At 45.4% G+C, this 19,867-nt stretch overlaps 1 protein-coding gene across 2 annotated transcripts; it reads right to left on the reverse strand.

Annotated features, from left to right (window-relative positions):
* Positions 1–6,910: 6,910 nt before the first annotated feature.
* LOC116376449 (uncharacterized) lies at positions 6,911–17,983 on the reverse strand. 2 transcript variants are annotated; one of them, XM_031836645.1, is made up of 2 exons: positions 17,745–17,983; positions 6,911–8,674 (listed from the first exon to the last, which is right to left on the reverse strand). In XM_031836645.1, the coding sequence occupies exons 1-2, from the start codon at positions 17,896–17,898 to the stop codon at positions 8,202–8,204; spliced, it is 627 nt and encodes a 208-aa protein (XP_031692505.1). In that variant the 5' UTR covers positions 17,899–17,983; the 3' UTR covers positions 6,911–8,201. The 2 variants fall into 2 exon arrangements, with proteins under 2 accessions (XP_031692505.1, XP_031692503.1); XM_031836643.1 differs by having other exon boundaries at positions 17,652–17,983.
* Positions 17,984–19,867: the final 1,884 nt, after the last annotated feature.

The following is a 19,867-nucleotide window of genomic DNA, read 5'->3' on the forward strand; positions in this document are numbered from 1 at the left end:
CCCGGTCTCAGGCTTGGATAACACTGGCTTGGATAACCCGGTCTCAGGCTTGGATAACACTGGCTTGGATAACCCAGTCTCTGGCTTGGATAACACTGGCTTGGATAACCCGGTCTCAGGCTTGGATAACACTGGCCCCTTCGGTCTCCACAGAGTTGGTTAATGCTGCTTTTAAGTAGTTTTTTGATCAACTTCCAGAGCTCTCTGAAATGAGATGTTCTGGTCCCCCTTAGTCATTTCAGAGTAATGATCTGAGACCTCTATCTTGTTAAATTTGTCTGTTTTTCTTAGTATTGTGCTGATAGAGATGGCAGCTTTGCTTCTCGTCCTTAGGTAACCGTGCTGTATTTTGTTTTGTTATGTATTATTTCTTACATTGTTACCCCAGGAAATCTTAAGTTTTCTGGGTTGTGCCGTGGCGGAGATCTTTGTGGGCTATACTCGGCCTTGTCTCAGGATGGTAAGTTGGTGGTTGAAGATATCCCTCTAGTGGTGTGGGGTCTGTGCTTTGGCAAATTGGGTGGGGTTATATCCTGCCTGTTTGGCCCTGTCCGGGGGTATTATCGGATGGGGCCACAGTGTGGCCTGTCTCTAAGGCCGACACAACCAGGACTACCAGGAATACAACCAGCACTATGACCAGGACTACAACCAGGACTACGACCAGGAATACAACCAGGACTACGACCAGCACTATGACCAGGAATACAACCAGGACTACGACCAGGAATACAACCAGGACTACGACCAGGACTATAACCAGGACTACGACCAGTACTACAACCAGGACTACGACCAGGACTACGACCAGGAATACAACCAGGACTACGACCAGCACTACGACCAGGAATACAACCAGCACTACGACCAGGACTATGACCAGGAATACAACCAGGACTACGACCAGGACTACAACCAGGACTACGACCAGGACTACAACCAGGACTACGACCAGGAATACAACCAGGACTACGACCAGGAATACAACCAGGACTACGACCAGCACTACGACCAGGAATACAACCAGCACTATGACCAGGACTACAACCAGGACTACGACCAGGAATACAACCAGGACTACGACCAGGAATACAACCAGGACTACGACCAGCACTACAACCAGGACTACGACCAGCACTACGACCGGGAATACAACCAGCACTACGACCAGGACTACAACCAGGAATACAACCAGGACTACAACTTTCACAAAGCGGATCCTTTGTCTGCACCTCCCAGGACATTTGAACTGATTCCAGAGGCCGACACAAAACAACGACTTCGGAAGAGAGGGTGCAGGAGCGGTCTTCTAGTGAGGCTTTGGATGTGCGCACACCCCCCACCGCTACCGAGTATATTACTAAGTAATGTCCAGTCCCTAGTTAACAAAGTCAATGAAATTAAAGACTTGCTTTCCAAAGAGATATCTTGGATTGTAACATACTCTGTTTTATGGTGACATGGCTAGCTGGGAACATGCTGCCGGATTCCTTACAGCCAACGGGATTTTCAGTGCATCGCGCCGACAGGAACAAACATCTCTCTGGTTAAGAAGAAGGGTGTATGTTTCATGATTAACGACTCATGGTGTAATTGTAACAACATACAGGAACTCAAGTCCTTTTGTTCACCTGAACTAGAATTCCTCACAATTCACCATTGAGCAAACTGGAAACCATATATCCTGAGGATGCATTTATTGTAGCTGGGGATTTTAAACAAAAAATCTATCAGCATATTGATTGTAGTACACAAGCGAGTAACACACTACCACCGCTAATCTAACTTCTGCGATGCATACAAGGCCCTCCCTGCCCTCCTTTTAGCAAATCTGGCCATGACTCCATCCTTTTGCTCCCCTCCGATAGGCAGACACTGAAACAGGAAGCGCCTGTGCTTAGGTCTATCCAATGCTGGTCTGATCAATCGGATTCCACGCTTCAAGACTGATTTGATCACGTGAACTGGGATATATTCCGGGTTAACAAAGAGTACACTGTATATCCGATCAATTTGATGTTATTTTAATGGACCAAAAAAATTGCTTTTTTTTCAAAAACAAGGACATTTCCAAGTGACCCCAAACTTTTGAACGGTAGTGTCTATACTTCACTCTCTATTCTTTACTATCTATTGTCTCTTAGCCGCTCTGTCACTGCTCATCCATATATTTTATACTTCTATATTCTCATCCCATTCCTTTACTAGATTGTGTGTTTTAGGTTTTGTTTTGAAATTTGTTTGACATTAGGTTGTTGTGGAATTGTTCGATATTACCTGTTAGATATTGCTGCACTGTCGGATCTAGAAGCATTTTGCTACACTTGCAATAACATCTGCTGACCATGTGTATGTATTCACGCAGGGCTCATGTGTAAAAGAAACCCTAGTCTTAGTATGATTTCAGTAACCATCTCTGAAATCTACTGATAGGATCAAGTGGAATCAGTGAAGTGAATGAGTGTGTGGACTCTGGACACTTCTGCTGGAGGCCACTAGATGGCAGACTAACCACTGAGTGTGTTTAGTCTGGACATTTCTGCTGAAGGCCACTAGATGGCAGACTAACCACGGAGTCATAACACTATCTGAGTGGGTTAGTTCGACAAGATTTCAATGTAATTCATCATACCAATGAATCAATATGATAAAAGGAAAAAACATGTCAGAGATGCACCGTTTGATTTGGAATGTTTAAGACATTCATTTCCATGTTTTATTTCAACATGTACAGCAAAGACTGTTCCCTCTAATGTTGGCCTCCACCCTTCCTTACATAGCATGGGGATGCTGGTCATCGTGTGCAGTAACAGACATTAAAGGACTGTAACAGTCAGTATTGGAGAGTAAATGACAGTCACTGACAACAACAGACAGTAACAGTGACTGCCTGTAACAGACATTAACATCAACAGACGGTAACAGTGACTGCCTGTAACAGACAGTACCCTCCACTCCAGAGCTGAGCCTTGCTGTTGTTGCTGTCTCTCAGTCAGATGGCAACCTGATCTGAACTGGCCCCTAAACACTTTATAGTCCAAGTCAATTAGCACAACAATCCCCAAGCTGCCGTGAAGAAAGGCTCTGTCAAATTAGAATAGAGTAGAAAGACAGATTACATGTTGAAGGAGCTCAATGATCCATGGTGTGGGATTGTCTGTCTGTCTGGACAGTTGTAAGTAAGACACCCCCCCCAGGGTTCAGAATTTTGGAATAGACTCATTCATCTCATGAGTTTAAATTCAAAATGAACTGGCCACACCCCACAAGATGTAGAATTTGCGTTTGAGCCGGCAGGAAGTGGAATGTAATGCAGTCAAATAAATTCCACTCAGTCGTAGAACATGACTGTTTCGTTGGTCACCCTTCCAGACACCCCAGAATATATCACGTTTCTCTGGAAACAATGTTCATCTACCCTTAACCTTAATGCCTAAAACAGAAAATTATATTGTATCTTTATGCAGTTATATTAGAACCTACCTTATATACTGAAAATTATATTTTATCTTTATGCAGTTATATTAGAACCTACCTTATATACTGAACCAAAATATAAATACAACAATTTCAAAGATTTTACTGAGTTACAAATCATAAAAGGAAATCAGTCAATTGAAATAAATAAATTAAGCCCTAATCTATGGATTTCACATGACTGGCAGGGGTGCAGCCATGGGTGGGCATTGGCCCAGTTATATTAGAACCTACCTTATATACTGAAAATTATATTTTATCTTTATGCAGTTATATTAGAACCTACCTTATATACTGAAAATTATATTTTATCTTTATGCAGTTATATTAGAACCTACCTTATATACTGAACCAAAATATAAATACAACAATTTCAAAGATTTTACTGAGTTACAAATCATAAAAGGAAATCAGTCAATTGAAATAAATAAATTAAGCCCTAATCTATGGATTTCACATGACTGGCAGGGGTGCAGCCATGGGTGGGCATTGGCCCACCCACTGGGGAGCCAGTTCGAACCAATCGGAATGAGTTTTTCAACAGAAAAGGTCTTTTTTTTTACAGAAGGAAATATTCCTCAGTTTCATCAGCGGTGTCTGGTCTCAGATGATCCCGCAGGTGAAGAAGTCGGATGTGGAGGTCTTGGGCTGGCGTGGTTACTCGTGGTCTGCGGTTGTGAGGCCGGTTGGACGTACTGCTAAATTCTCTAAAAGAAATTTGCCGGCAGCTTATGGTAGAAAAATTAATATTAAATTACCTTGCAACAGCTCTGGTGGACATTCCTGTGGTCAGCATGCCAATTGCACACTCCCTCAAAAAGAGAGACATCTGTGGTATTGTGTTGTGTGACAAAACTGCACATTTCAGAGTGGCCTTTTATTGTCCCCAGCACAAGGTGCACCTGTGTAAAGATCATGCTGTTTAATCATCTTCTTGATATGCCACACCTGTCAGGTGGATGGATTAGCTTGGCAAAGAATACATGTCCACTAACAGGGATGTAAACAAATTTGTGCACAAAACTTGAGAGGAATAAGCTTTTTGTGAGTTTGAAAAAATTCAGGGATATTTTATTTCAGCTCGTAAAACATAGGACCAACACTTTACATGTTGCGTTTATATTTGTGTTCAGTAATATATTGTGTTTTGTATTCTAAAGCCACAATTCGTGATTGAGTTTACATTATATGCCAAAAATCTTTGCACCTTTGATTGTTGGAGAATATCAAATACTGTGTGTGTCTCATGACCTCCGAACGACTGATCACCCTGACCTCAGAACGACTGATCACCCTGACTGCCAAACTACTGATCACCCTGACCTCAGAACGACTGATCACACTGACCGCCGAACTACCGATCACCCTGACCTCCGAAATACCGATCACCCTGACCTCCGAACCACCGATCACCCTGGCCTCCGAACCACCGATCACCCTGGCCTCCGAACCACCGATCACCCTGACCTCCAAACTACTGATCACCCTGACCTCAGAACTACCTACCATCCTGACCACAGAACTACCGACCATCCTGACCTCTGAACTACCGATCACCCTGACCTCTGAACTACCGATCACCCTGACCTCAGAACTACCTACCATCCTGACCACAGAACTACCGACCATCCTGACCTCAGAACTACTGATCACCCTGACCTCTGAACTACTGATCACCCAGGCCACAGAACTATTGATCACCCTGACCACAGAACTACTGATCACCCTGACCACAGAACTACTGATCATCCTGACCACAGAACTACGTATCACCCTGGCCAGACTTGACCTCAGAACTACCTACCATCCTGACCTCTGAACTACCGATCACCCTGACCTCTGAACTATTGATCACCCTGACCTCTAACTACTGATCAACCTGGCTACTGATCACCCTGGCCACAGAACTATTGATCACCCTGCCCTCTGAACTACTGATCACCCTGCTCTCTGAACTACTGATCACCCTGGCCACAGAACTACTGATCACCCTGGCCACAGAACTACTGATCACCCTGGCCACAGAACTACTGATCACCCTGCCCTCTGAACTACTGATCACCCTGCCCTCTGAACTACTGATCACCCTGCCCTCTGAACTACTGATCACCCTGCCCTCTTAACTACTGATCACCCTGCCCTCTGAACGACTGATCACCCTGACCTCTGAACGACTGATCACCCTGACCTCTGAACTACTGATCACCCTGACCTCTGAACTACTGATCACCCTGACCTCTGAACTACTGATCACCCTGACCTCTGAACTACTGATCACCCTGACCTCTGAACTACTGATCACCCTGACCTCTGAACTACTGATCACCCTGACCTCTGAACTACTGATCATCCCCATTACAACTTAAAAACTGAACTAAATAGTAGGCTTTTATTTAAATGTTTACAAACAATACCAAATGTAAACACCTACTTTAAAACGTATGGGACAATTACTCTGTCACTTAGCAAAGATATGATCCCTTATTGATGTCACCTGTTAAATCCACTTCAATCAGTGTAGATGAAGGGGAGGAGACGGGTTAAAGAAGGGCAATTGAGACATGGATTGTGTGTGTGTGTCATTCAGAGGGTGAATGGGTAAGACAAAATATTTAAGTGCCTTTGAACGGGGTATGGTAGTAGGTGTCAAGTGCACCGGTTTGTGTCAAGAACTGCAATGCTGCTGGGGTTTTCACATTCAACAGTTTCCTGTGTCAATAATGGTCCACCACTCAAAGGACATCCAGCCAACTTGACATAACAGTGGGAAGCATTAGAGTCAACATGGGCCAGCATCCCTGTGACAACATGGGCCAGCATCCCTGTGACAACATGGGCCAGCATCCCTGTGACAACATGGGCCAGCATCCCTGTGACAACATGGACCAGCATCCCTGTGACAACATGGGCCAGCATCCCTGTGACAACATGGGCCAGCATCCCTGTGACAACATGGGCCAGCATCCCTGTGACAACATGGGCCAGCATCCCTGTGACAACATGGGCCAGCATCCCTGTGACAACATGGACCAGCATCCCTGTGACAACATGGGCCAGCATCCCTGTGGCAACATGGGCCAGCATCCCTGTGACAACATGGACCAGCATCCCTGTGACAACATGGGCCAGCATCCCTGTGGCAACATGGGCCAGCATCCCTGTGACAACATGGGCCAGCATCCCTGATGAGCACATTTGATATCTTGTAGAGTCCCTGCCCCGACAAATTGAGGCTGTTCTGAGGGGAAAAAGGGGTGAAACTAATGTTTTGTGTATACAGTATATATACATATATATATGTGATTCATAATTGTTTAATGAAAACAGAATATTTGCATACAGGATTTGTTGTCCTAGATCATTAATTGGAAGAGAGTTTGTCCTAAAAATCTACTGTTTCAACAATATTTTATATGCATGTATACTTATTTATTTAATTGAACCTTTATTTAATTAGGCATGTATATAATGACATGTTTTACATGATATATCAATATATATATAGTTATAGACTACACCTAATATACAATACAAGAGGCATTTGAATTTCCCTGAATTCAATTTTATTTCCTGTCATTCAAATTCAAATTTCAATTCTGTATCCTGTTTACTACTTCATTTCAAATTCAAGAATTTAATTGGAATTTGAAGTATTCTTAACTCAAGTCTGAATTGAGCCCAACGCTGACAGACAGAGACAGACAGACAGACAGACAGACGGTGATGTTATCTATTGATCATGTCCACTTTTACAGACAGACAGACAGTGATGTTATCTATTGATCATGTCCACTCTGAGTCGTAGTGAACTGATGGGGTCTTGAAAGACAGACAGACAGTGATGTTATCTATTGATCATGTCCACTCTGAGTCGTAGTGAACTGATGGGGTCTTGACAGACAGACAGACGGTGATGTTATCTATTGATCATGTCCACTTTTACAGACAGACAGACAGTGATGTTATCTATTGATCATGTCCACTCTGAGTCGTAGTGAACTGATGGGGTCTTGAAAGACAGACAGACAGTGATGTTATCTATTGATCATGTCCACTCTGAGTCGTAGTGAACTGATGGGGTCTTGACAGACAGACAGACAGACAGACAGACAGTGATGTTATCTATTGATCATGTCCACCTTTACAGACAGACAGACGGTGATGTTATCTATTGATCATGTCCACTTTGAGTCGTAGTGAACTGATGGGGTCTTGACAGACAGACAGACAGACAGACAGACAGACAGACAGACAGACGGTGATGTTATCTATTGATCATGTCCACTCTGAGTCGTAGTGAACTGATGGGGTCTTGACAGGCAGACAGACAGACAGACAGTGATGTTATCTATTGATCATGTCCACTCTGAGTCGTAGTGAACTGATGGGGTCTTGACAGACAGACAGACAGTGATGTTATCTATTGATCATGTCCACTCTGAGTCGTAGTGAACTGATGGGGTCTTGACAGACAGACAGTGATGTTATCTATTGATCATGTCCACTCTGAGTCGTAGTGAACTGATGGGGTCTTGACAGACAGACAGACGGTGATGTTATCTATTGATCATGTCCACCTTTACAGACAGACAGACAGTGATGTTATCTATTGATCATGTCCACTCTGAGTTGTAGTGAACTGATGGGGTTTTGACAGACAGACAGACAGACGGTGATGTTATCTATTGATCATGTCCACCTTTACAGACAGACAGACGGTGATGTTATCTATTGATCATGTCCACTCTGAGTCGTAGTGAACTGATGGGGTCTTGACAGAACACAGACAGGTATTCCACCACCCCGGAGTTCTGTCTCCTCTCGTCCTGCCGAGCTTGATGCTGCTCCTTCTCCCACCTTTCCTTCTCCCCGTCCATCTGGGCCAGAACACTCACCTGGACCGACCTCACCGTGGCGGCCAGCAGGAACAGTACCCCCTGTAGGATGTGACAGACTACTGCACACAGACTGAGCCCGGCTCCCAGCAGGTCCGGTACCGCTTCACATATCACACACACCCCCTCGAGGAGAAGAGGAGACGCCCGGCCAGCGGAGGTGGGGCCATGGTTTACCAGGTGACAGACGAAGCGGGCAAGGTGCAGTGCGGCGCGCCGCAGTGGGAGCACGGCCAGGTACAGGTGGCACGCTGCTTTGGTGAGGGCGTGGAGGAGGAGCCGCAGCTCCAGGACGGCGTTGCCTGGAGATAGGAGATAAAGGGTAACCCCCGGTTACTAACCAGGGCAGCTGCTTAGAGTCAGGAGGCATTAGGCTCCAAACACTGTTTAACATCCGATTAATTCATCTGCTTTGATTAAGGCTGACGTGTCTCACCTGATTCACTACAACTACTACTGTGTCATTGACTTGTTTATTGTGTTATTGGCTTGTTTATTGTTTATTCCATGTGTAACTCTGTGTTGTTGTCTGTGTTACACTGCTTTGTTTTATCTTGGCCAGGTCTCAGTTGTAAATGAAAACTTGTTCTCAACTGGCCTACCTGGTTAAATAAAGGTGTTCTCAACTTGCCTACCTGGTTAAATAAAGGTGTTCTCAACTAGCCTACCTGGTTAAATAAAGGTGTTCTCAACTAGCCTACCTGGTTAAATAAAGGTGTTCTCAACTAGCCTACCTGGTTAAATAAAGGTGTTCTCAACTAGCCTACCTGGTTAAATAAAGGTGTTCTCAACTAGCCTACCTGGTTAAATAAAGGTGTTCTCAACTAGCCTACCTGGTTAAATAAAGGTGTTCTCAACTAGCCTACCTGGTTAAATAAAGGTGTTCTCAACTAGCCTACCTGGTTAAATAAAGGTGTTCTCAACTAGCCTACCTGGTTAAATAAAGGTGTTCTCAACTGGCCTACCTGGTTAAATAAAGGTGTTCTCAACTGGCCTACCTGGTTAAATAAAGGTGTTCTCAACTGGCCTACCTGGTTAAATAAAGGTGTTCTCAACTGGCCTACCTGGTTAAATAAAGGTGTTCTCAACTGGCCTACCTGGTTAAATAAAGGTGTTCTCAACTGGCCTACCTGGTTAAATAAAGGTGTTCTCAACTAGCCTACCTGGTTAAATAAAGGTGTTCTCAACTAGCCTACCTGGTTAAATAAAGGTGTTCTCAACTAGCCTACCTGGTTAAATAAAGGTGTTCTCAACTAGCCTACCTGGTTAAATAAAGGTGTTCTCAACTAGCCTACCTGGTTAAATAAAGGTGTTCTCAACTAGCCTACCTGGTTAAATAAAGGTGTTCTCAACTAGCCTACCTGGTTAAATAAAGGTGAAATATATAAATTGTTTAAAAAAACTGACCGACAGACAGACTGCCAGACAGACAAGCAGACTTCCAGACACAGACAGACTGCCAGCCAGACAGACAGTGGGGCATAGAGACAGACCGACAGACAGACTGCCAGACAGACAAGCAGACTTCCAGACACAGACAGACTGCCAGCCAGACAGACAGTGGGGCATAGAGACAGACCGACAGACAGACTGCCAGACAGACAAGCAGACTTCCAGACACAGACAGACTGCCAGCCAGACAGACAGTGGGGCATAGAGACAGACCGACAGACAGACTGCCAGACACACAGACAGACACACAGACAGACAGACAGCAGGGCATAGAAACAGACTGTCAGACAGACAGACCACCAGACATAGACAGACTGCCAGACAGACAGACTGCCAGACACGCACATACATACACAGACAGACAGACAGACAGCAGGGCATTGAAACAGACTGCCAGACAGACAGACACAGTCAGACTGCCAGACACAGACATAATGCCAGATGGCCAGACAGACAACATGGCATAGAGACAGACAAACAGACTGCCAGACAGACTGACTGCCAGACAGACAGACATACACAGACAGACAGACAGACAGACAGACTGCCAGACACAGACAGACAGACCGCAGGGCATAGAAACAGACCGCCGGACACAGTCAGACAGACTGCCAGACACAGTCAGACAGACTGCCAGACACAGTCAGACAGACTGCCAGACACAGTCAGACAGACTGCCAGACACAGTCAGACAGACTGCCAGACACAGTCAGACAGACTGCCAGACACTGTCAGACAGACTGCCAGACACTGTCAGACAGACTGCCAGACACTGTCAGACAGACTGCCAGACACTGTCAGACAGACTGCCAGACACTGTCAGACTGCCAGACAGACTGCCAGACACAGTCAGACTGCCAGACAGCAGGGGATAGAGACAGACAGACAGACTGCAAGACACAGACAGACTGCCAGACAGACAGACTTCCAGACACAGACAGACTGCCAGACAGACAGACTTCCAGACACAGACAGACAGCAGGGCATAGAGACAGACTGTCAGACACAAACAGACTGCCAGACATACAGACTGTCAGCCTGACAGACAGCAGGGCATAGAGACAAACTGCCAGACAGACAGACTGCCAGACACAGCCAGCCAGACAGACACAGGAAGACTGCCACCCAGCTAAACAGACAGAATGCCAGACAGTAGGGCATAGACATAGACAGACAGACTGCCAGACACAGACATACTGTCAGACAAACTGCCAGACAGACAGACTGCCAGACAGTAGGGCATAGAGACAGACTGTCAGACACAAAGACAGACTGCCAGACACAGACACAGACTGCCAGACACAGACAGACTGTTAGACAGACCACCAGTCAGACAGACGGGGATAGACACAGACTGTCAGAGACAAAGACAGACTGCCAGACACAGACAGACAGACTGCCAGACAGACAGGCATAGAAACAGACTGTCAGACACAGACAGACAGACTGCCAGACACAGACGGACTGTTAGACAGACCGCCAGACACAGACAGACAGACTGCCAGGCAGAGACAGACTGTTAGACAGACTGCCAGACAAACAGACTGCCAGACAGTAGGGCATAGAGACAGACTGTCAGACACAAAGACAGACTGCCAGACACAGACAGACAGACAGACACACACCGACAGTAGGGCATAGAGAAAGACTATTAGACAGACAGACAGAGGATGCATCCCAAATGTCAGCCTATTCCCGAATATACAGTGGGGCAAAAAGTATTTAGTCAGCCACCAATTGTGCAAGTTCTCCCACTTAAAAATATGAGAGGCCTGTAATTTTCATCAAAGGTACACTTCAACTATGACAGACAAAATTAGAAAAAAATCCAGAAAATCACATTGTAGGATTTTTAATGAATTTATTTGCAAATTATGGTGGAAAATAAGTATTTGGTCGCCTACAAACAAGCAAGATTTCTGGCTCTCACAGACTTGTGCCCTACTGCCCTACTGTCTGGCAGTCTGTTTGTCTGGCAGTCTGTCTAACAACTTCTTTAAGAGGCTCCTCTGTCCTCCACTCGTTACCTGTATTAACGGCACACGTTTGAAGTTGTTATCAGTATAAAAGACACCTGTCCACAACCTCAAACAGTCACACTCCAAACTCCACTATGGCCAAGACCAAAGAGCTGTCAAAGGACACCAGAAACAAAATTGTAGACCTGCATCAGGCTGGGAAGACTGAATCTGCAATAAGTAAGCAGCTTGGCTTGAAGAAATCAACTGTGGGAGCAATTATTAGGAAATGGAAGACATGCAAGACCACTGATAATCTCCCTCGATCTGGCGCTCCACGCAAGATCTCACCCCGTGGGGTTAAAATTATCACAAGAATGGTGAGCAAAAATCCCAGAACCACACGGGGGGACCTAGTGAATGACCTGCAGAGAGCTGGGACCAAAGTAACAAAGCCTACCATCAGTAACACACTACACCGCCAGGGACCCAAATCCTGCAGTGCCAGACGTGTCCCCCTGCTTAAGCCAGTACATGTCCAGGCCCGTCTGAAGTTTGCTAGAGAGAATTTGGATGATCCAGAAGAGATTGGGAGAATGTCATATGGTCAGATGAAACCAAAATATAACTTTTTGGTAAAAACTCAACTCGTCGTGTTTGGAGGACAAAGAATGCTGAGTTGCATCCAAAGACCATGCTTTGGGGCTGTTTTTCAGCAAAGGGACCAGGACGACTGATCCGTGTAAAGGAAAGAATGAATGGGGCCATGTATCGTGAGATTTTGAGTGAAAACCTCCTTCCATCAGCAAGGGCATTGAAGATGAAACGTGGCTGGGTCTTTCAGCATGACAATGATCCCAAACACACTGCCCGGGCAACGAAGGAGTGGCTTCGTAAGAAGCATTTCAAGGTCCTGGAGTGGCCTAGCCAGTCTCCAGATCTCAACCCCATAGAAAATCTTTGGAGGGAGTTGAAATCAAATCAAATCAAATCAATTTATATAGCCCTTCGTACATCAGCTGATCTCTCAAAGTGCTGTACAGAAACCCAGCCTAAAACCCCAAACAGCAAGCAATGCAGGTGTAGAAGCACGGTGGCTAGGAAAAACTCCCTAGAAAGGCCAAAACCTAGGAAGAAACCTAGAGAGGAGCCAGGCTATGTGGGGTGGCCAGTCCTCTTCTGGCAATGCCGGGTGGAGATTATAACAGAACATGGCCAAGATGTTCAAATGTTCATAAATGATCAGCATGTTCGAATAATAAGAAGGCAGAACAGTTTAAACTGGAGCAGCAGCACGGCCAGGTGGACTGGGGACAGCAAGGAGTCATCATGTCAGGTAGTCCTGGGGCATGGTCCTAGGGCTCAGGTCCTCCGAGAGAGAGAAGGAGAGAATTAGAGAACGCACACTTAGATTCACACAGGACACCGAATAGGACAGGAGAAGTACTCCAGATATAACAAACTGACCCCAGCCCCCGACACATAAACTACTGCAGCATAAATACTGGAGGCTGAGACAGGAGAGTCTGTGTTGCCCGGAAAGTCCGTGTTGCCCAGCAACAGCCCCAAAACATCACTGCTCTAGAGGAGATCTGCAAGGAGGAATGGGCCAAAATACCAGCAACAGTGTGTGAAAACCTTGTGAAGACTTACAGAAAACGTTTGACCTCTGTCATTGACAACAAAGCGTATATAACAAAGTATTGAGATAAACTTTTGTTATTGACCAAATACTTATTTTCCACCATAATTTGCAAATAAATTCATTAAAAATCCTACAATGTGATTTCTGGATTTTTTTCTCTCATTTCGTCTGTCATAGTTGAAGTGTACCTATGATGAACATTACAGGCCTCTCTAATCTTTTTAAGTGGGAGGACTTGCGCAATTGGTGGCTGACTAAATACTTTTTTGCCCCACTGTAGTTGCCAACTTTTGGCACTATAGGGGTCTGGTCAAACGAAGTGCACTATGTAGGGAATAGGGTTGGACCCTAAACTAAAGTAGCGCACTATATAGGGAATAGGTTGGTTATGGGACCTGGTCTAAAGTAGTGCAGCTGTAATCTATAGATCCCTACACTTCCCCAACTGTAATCTATAGATCCCTACACTGCCTCAACCTTAATCTATAGGTCCCTACACTGCCCCAACTGTAATCTATAGGTCCCTACACTGCCCCAACTGTAATCTATAGATCCCTACACTTCCCCAACTGTAATCTATAGATCCCTACACTGCCTCAACCTTAATCTATAGGTCCCTACACTGCCCCAACTGTAATCTATAGGTCCCTACACTGCCCCAACTGTAATCTATAGGTTCCTACACTGCCCCAACTACTCTATAGGTTCCTACACTGCCCCAACTGTAATCTATAGGTCCCTACACTGCCCCAACTGTAATCTATAGGTCCCTACACTGCCCCAACTGTAATCTATAGGTTCCTACACTGCCCCAACTGTAATCTATAGGTTCCTACACTGCTCCAACTGTAATCTATAGGTTCCTACACTGCCCCAACTGTAATCTATAGGTCCCTACACTGCCCCAACTGTAATCTATAGGTCCCTACACTGCCCCAACTGTAATATATAGGTCCCTACACTGCCCCAACTGTAATCTATAGCTCCCTACACTGCCCCAACTGTAATCTATAGCTCCCTACACTGCCCCAACTGTAATCTATAGGTTCCTACACTGCCCCAACTGTAATCTATAGATCCCTACACTGCCCCAGCTGTAATCTATAGATCCCTACACTGCCCCAACTGTAATCTATAGGTTCCTACACTGCCCCAACTGTAATCTATAGGTTCCTACACTGCCCCAACTGTAATCTATAGATCCCTACACTACCCCAACTGTAATCTATAGGTTCCTACACTGCCCAGCTCTAATCTATAGGTTCCTACACTGCCCCAAATGTAATCTATAGATCCCTACACTGCCCCAACTGTAATCTATAGGTTCCTACACTGCTCCAACTGTAATCTATAGGTCCCTACACTGCCCCAACTGTAATCTATAGGTCCCTACACTGCCCCAACTGTAATCTATAGGTCCCTACACTACCCCAACTGTAATCTATAGGTTCCTACACTGCCCAGCTCTAATCTATAGGTTCCTACAATGCCCCAACTGTAATCTATAGATCCCTACACTGCCCCAACTGTAATCTATAGGTTCCTACACTGCTCCAACTGTAATCTATAGGTCCCTACACTGCCCCAACTGTAATCTATAGGTCCCTACACTGCCCCAACTGTAATCTATAGGTCCCTACACTGCCCCAACTGTACTCTATAGGCCCCTACACTGCCCCAACTGTAATCTACAGGTCCCTACACTGCCCCAACTGTAATCTATAGGTCCCTACACTACCCCAACTGTAATCTATAGGTCCCTGCACTGCCCCAACTGTAATCGATAGGTTCCTACACTGCCCCAACTGTAATCTATAGGTTCCTACACTGCTCCAACTGTAATCTATAGGTTCCTACACTGCCCCAACTGTAATCTATAGGTCCCTACACTGCCCCAACTGTAATCTATAGGTCCCTACACTGCCCAACTGTAATCTATAGGTTCCTACACTGCCCCAACTGTAATCTATATGTTCCTACACTGCCCCAACTGTAATCTATAGGTTCCTACACTGCCCCAACTTTTATCTATAGGTTCCTACACTGCCCCAACTGTAATCTATAGGTCCCTACACTGCCCCAACTGTAATCTATAGGTCCCTACACTGCCCCAACTGTAATCTATAGGTTCCTACACTGCCCCAACTGTAATCTATAGGTTCCTACACTGCTCCAACTAATCTATAGGTTCCTACACTGCCCCAACTGTAATCTATAGGTTCCTACACTGCTCCAACTAATCTATAGGTTCCTACACTGCCCCACCTGTAATCTATAGGTTCCTACACTGCCTCAACTGTAATCTATAGGTCCCTACACTGCCTCAACTGTAATCTATAGGTCACCATAGGTCCATACACTGCTCCAACTGTAATCTGTACATCACCATAGGTCCACACACTGCCCCAGTTGTAAATCTATATTGAAAAGTGACATTAAACCCTTCTTGAGGCAGTGTAGGGTAGTGGCCTTGAGGTCTATATGTTTTCCCACCACATCTGTCAGGTGTTAATCTAAATTGTATCCACCCCAATGGAAAGACAAATGGAGTCAGATCATGTGATCCCATCATGCCCCTATATGACCAGGTTTTGCCGGAGACAGGATCAAGAAAAGCCTACATTTGGGAGGGGAGTAGGGGTGTTGCCTAATAACGTTTACCTTCGGGAGGGCTCACCACCTGTTATAACACTACTCTAGCTGGGTCCACCACTACCCACTACTCTAGCTGGGTTCACCACTACCCACTACTCTAGCTGGGTTCACCACTACCCACTACTCTAGCTGGGTTCACCACTACCCACTACTCTAGCTGGGTCCACCACTACCCACTACTCTAGCTGGGTTCACCACCTGTTATAACACTACTCTAGCTGGGTTCACCACTACCCACTACTCTAGCTGGGTTCACCACTACCCACTACTCTAGCTGGGTCCACCACTACCCACTACTCTAGCTGGGTTAACCACCTGTTATAACACTACTCTAGCTGGGTCCACCACCTGTTATAACACTACTCTAGCTGGGTCCACCACTACCCACTACTCTAGCTGGGTTCACCACCTGTTATAACACTACTCTAGCTGGGTCCACCACCTGTTATAACACCACTCTAGCTGGGTTCACCACCTGTTATAACACTACTCTAGCTGGGCTCACCACTACCCACTACTCTAGCTGGGTCCACCACTACCCTAGCTGGGTTAACCACCTGTTATAACACCACTCTAGCTGGGTCCACCACTACCCACTACTCTGGCTGGGTCCACCACTACCCACTACTCTAGCTGGGTTCACCACTACCCACTACTCTGGCTGGGTCCACCACCTGTTATAACACTACTCTAGCTGGGTCCACCACTACCCACTACTCTGGCTGGGTCCACCACTACCCACTACTCTAGCTGGGTTCACCACTACCCACTACTCTAGCTGGGTCCTACACTACTCTAGCTGGGTTCACCACCTGTTATAACACTACTCTAGCTGGGTTCACCACTACCCACTACTCTAGCTGGGTCCACCACTACCCACTACTCTAGCTGGGTCCACCACTACCCACTACTCTAGCTGGGTTCACCACCTGTTATAACACTACTCTAGCTGGGTCCACCACCTGTTATAACACCACTCTAGCTGGGTTCACCACTACCCACTACTCTAGCTGGGTTCACCACCTGTTATAACACTACTCTAGCTGGGTCCACCACCTGTTATAACACCACTCTAGCTGGGTTCACCACTACCCACTACTCTAGCTGGGTCCACCACCTGTTATAACACCACTCTAGCTGGGTTCACCACTACCCACTACTCTAGCTGGGTTCACCACTACCCACTACTCTAGCTGGGTTCACCACTACCCACTACTCTAGCTGGGTTCACCACTACCCACTACTCTAGCTGGGTCCACCACCTGTTATAACACCACTCTAGCTGGGTTCACCACTACCCACTACTCTAGCTGGGTTCACCACCTGTTATAACACTACTCTGGCTGGGTCCTCAACCTGTTATAACACTACTCTAGCTGGGTTCACCACCTGTTATAACACCACTCTAGCTGGGTCCTACAACTGTAGGCTTACTTGTTTCGTTTTCTTATTTCCGTCTACATAATGTTTGGTATAATCGCCAGGTATGGTGTTGTATTGTTCTTGTTGTTGCTATGGTTTAATGAATTAAACGATTCATAACAAATGTAATGAAAGCTGTAATCATACCGCAATTAGGAGGAAGAGCCGTGCGCGTGCCAATACCGCACCGTTCCCTTGACGAAGAAAGCTCCCATACCTCTGCTAACCAGGTTCTCTTACCGTCGATATAACACAGCAGCCAGAGGAAGGCTATACTCGCAGCCAGGGTAGTCCACCAGTCCATGACATGTAGTCTAGCTGTCCTTTCTGTCTCTCTGCCGAGTGGACGATGCCTGACGCAATAAGGAGGCTTTGTGTGATAGTCTATGGGCATCGCACGACACGGCAAAGAGCGCTTCCTGATCCAGGTAAACGTAGTTGTATATTGGATATTCGATGGATTCGGTTTTCTCCTCAATAGCTCTTGAACCAAGCATACCATGACTATGGACATTATATATTCTGAATCAGGTTTGGATGGAGAACAATCCATGTTGTATTTTATTCATTGTTTTATAATATAAAATATTATTTTGAATTTCAATCGCTCTTAAAACAAATCATGCCATTACTATGGTAATTATATATTCTGAATCAGAAGACTTAAATTCCAACAAAACAAAAGATGTGGATTTTTCTCCATCCTCCTCTGATTCACATAACATACATTTCATATACATGGCATGCTTGGTTCAACATAGATCACCTAATATCCAGTATGAAACTAATGTTACCTTGGTGTTGCGGTACCATCTCACCCAGCCAAACTACAGTACGAGGTGGCGTGCTCTAAACTACCACCGCAGAGAGAGATTGCAGGTCTGCTTACCTGTAGCTGTAATTGGACAGACAGAGAGCTGTGTCAGGTGCCCAGAGAAGCATTGGGTCAAATGTCGACCTGATTTAAGCATAAACGGAACATAATTCCCTTTTTTTATGGGTTTTTCTCTCTATTCCTATTCTTACATTGAATATAAGCACGAGAGTAGCATTATATTTACCAGCTATTCGGTCGGGGTGGAGATCTAAGAAAATAAATTGTGGCGGAGAATTTTGTCTACCAGATTCGCCGTATTGTGACCTTGATTTAATTCCAACACGTTAATGTGTGAAGAAACCATCAATAAAGTCTAGCGCACTTTACAGTTCAACGTGGAAAAAACATCTGCTTAGTTTTTTTCTGGTATAAATAACAGCATTGTCCATGCACTGCCATTTCTACATTGACAATAGCTAGGTAAATGAGTAATCCTTTTGGAGACGGGACTGTAAAATCCATTGTAAATACCAATCCCTGGAGATGAATGTAAAACCAGGCATATGGAAGCAAATTGAACATCATATCAACATGACGTGTATTGGGTCCCCCACAGTGAAGTAGGCTATAAATAGCTGACCCACATTTTAATTGTGTGCCCTCATAATTTGTGTGGATGACATTTGGAGGCCCAATCTACAGGTCTGATGCTGTCCACTTCATGTATGCATTTTAGAGCTGGCTATTCTCTGTTTTATTTTACAGTTTGTTTCATGTTAAATATTAGCCACCATCAGTAGCCACCATCAGTAGCCACCATCAGTAGCCACCATCAGTAGCCACCATCAGTAGCCACCATCAGTAGCCACCATCAGTAGCCACCATCAGTAGCCACCATCAGTAGCCACCATCAGTAGCCACCATCAGTAGCCACCATCAGTAGCCACCATCAGTAGCCACCATCAGTAGCCACCATCAGTAGCCACCATCAGTAGCCACCATCAGTAGCCACCATCAGTAGCCACCATCAGTAGCCACTATCAGTAGCCACCATCAGTAGCCACCATCAGTAGCCACCATCAGTAGCCACCATCAGTAGCCACCATCAGTAGCCACCATCAGTAGCCACCATCAGTAGCCACCATCAGTAGCCACCATCAGTAACATCCACATCTATATATATATATAAAACTACCACTTTAGTGTTAGTTGTTTTTTCAATTTGTAGCTTACATATTTTTTACATTATTCCGTTCCCTTTCTTTCCTCTCTCACGTCCTTGTAAATGGTTGATGAGGGTCGCTAGCATCAGTGGATCATGTTAAGATAACGTTGTGCAGTAATTTAGGACATGTAGCCTATTGAGTCATTATTTAACTTAGACCACACGTAGCAGGTTAAACCTGGAGCCTGGCGCATAGTTCATGATGACTGGACCTTTCTCAATGTTATTGATCACATACACATTTTTTTTTAAATGCCTTCCTAACCATCTTAAATAAGCCCCATTCAAGAAATGTAGAACCATGTTACGGTTTTCATCCGT

Source organism: Oncorhynchus kisutch, linkage group LG12 (assembly GCF_002021735.2).
Source record: "Oncorhynchus kisutch isolate 150728-3 linkage group LG12, Okis_V2, whole genome shotgun sequence".
NCBI classification, from domain to species: Eukaryota; Metazoa; Chordata; class Actinopteri; order Salmoniformes; family Salmonidae; genus Oncorhynchus; species Oncorhynchus kisutch.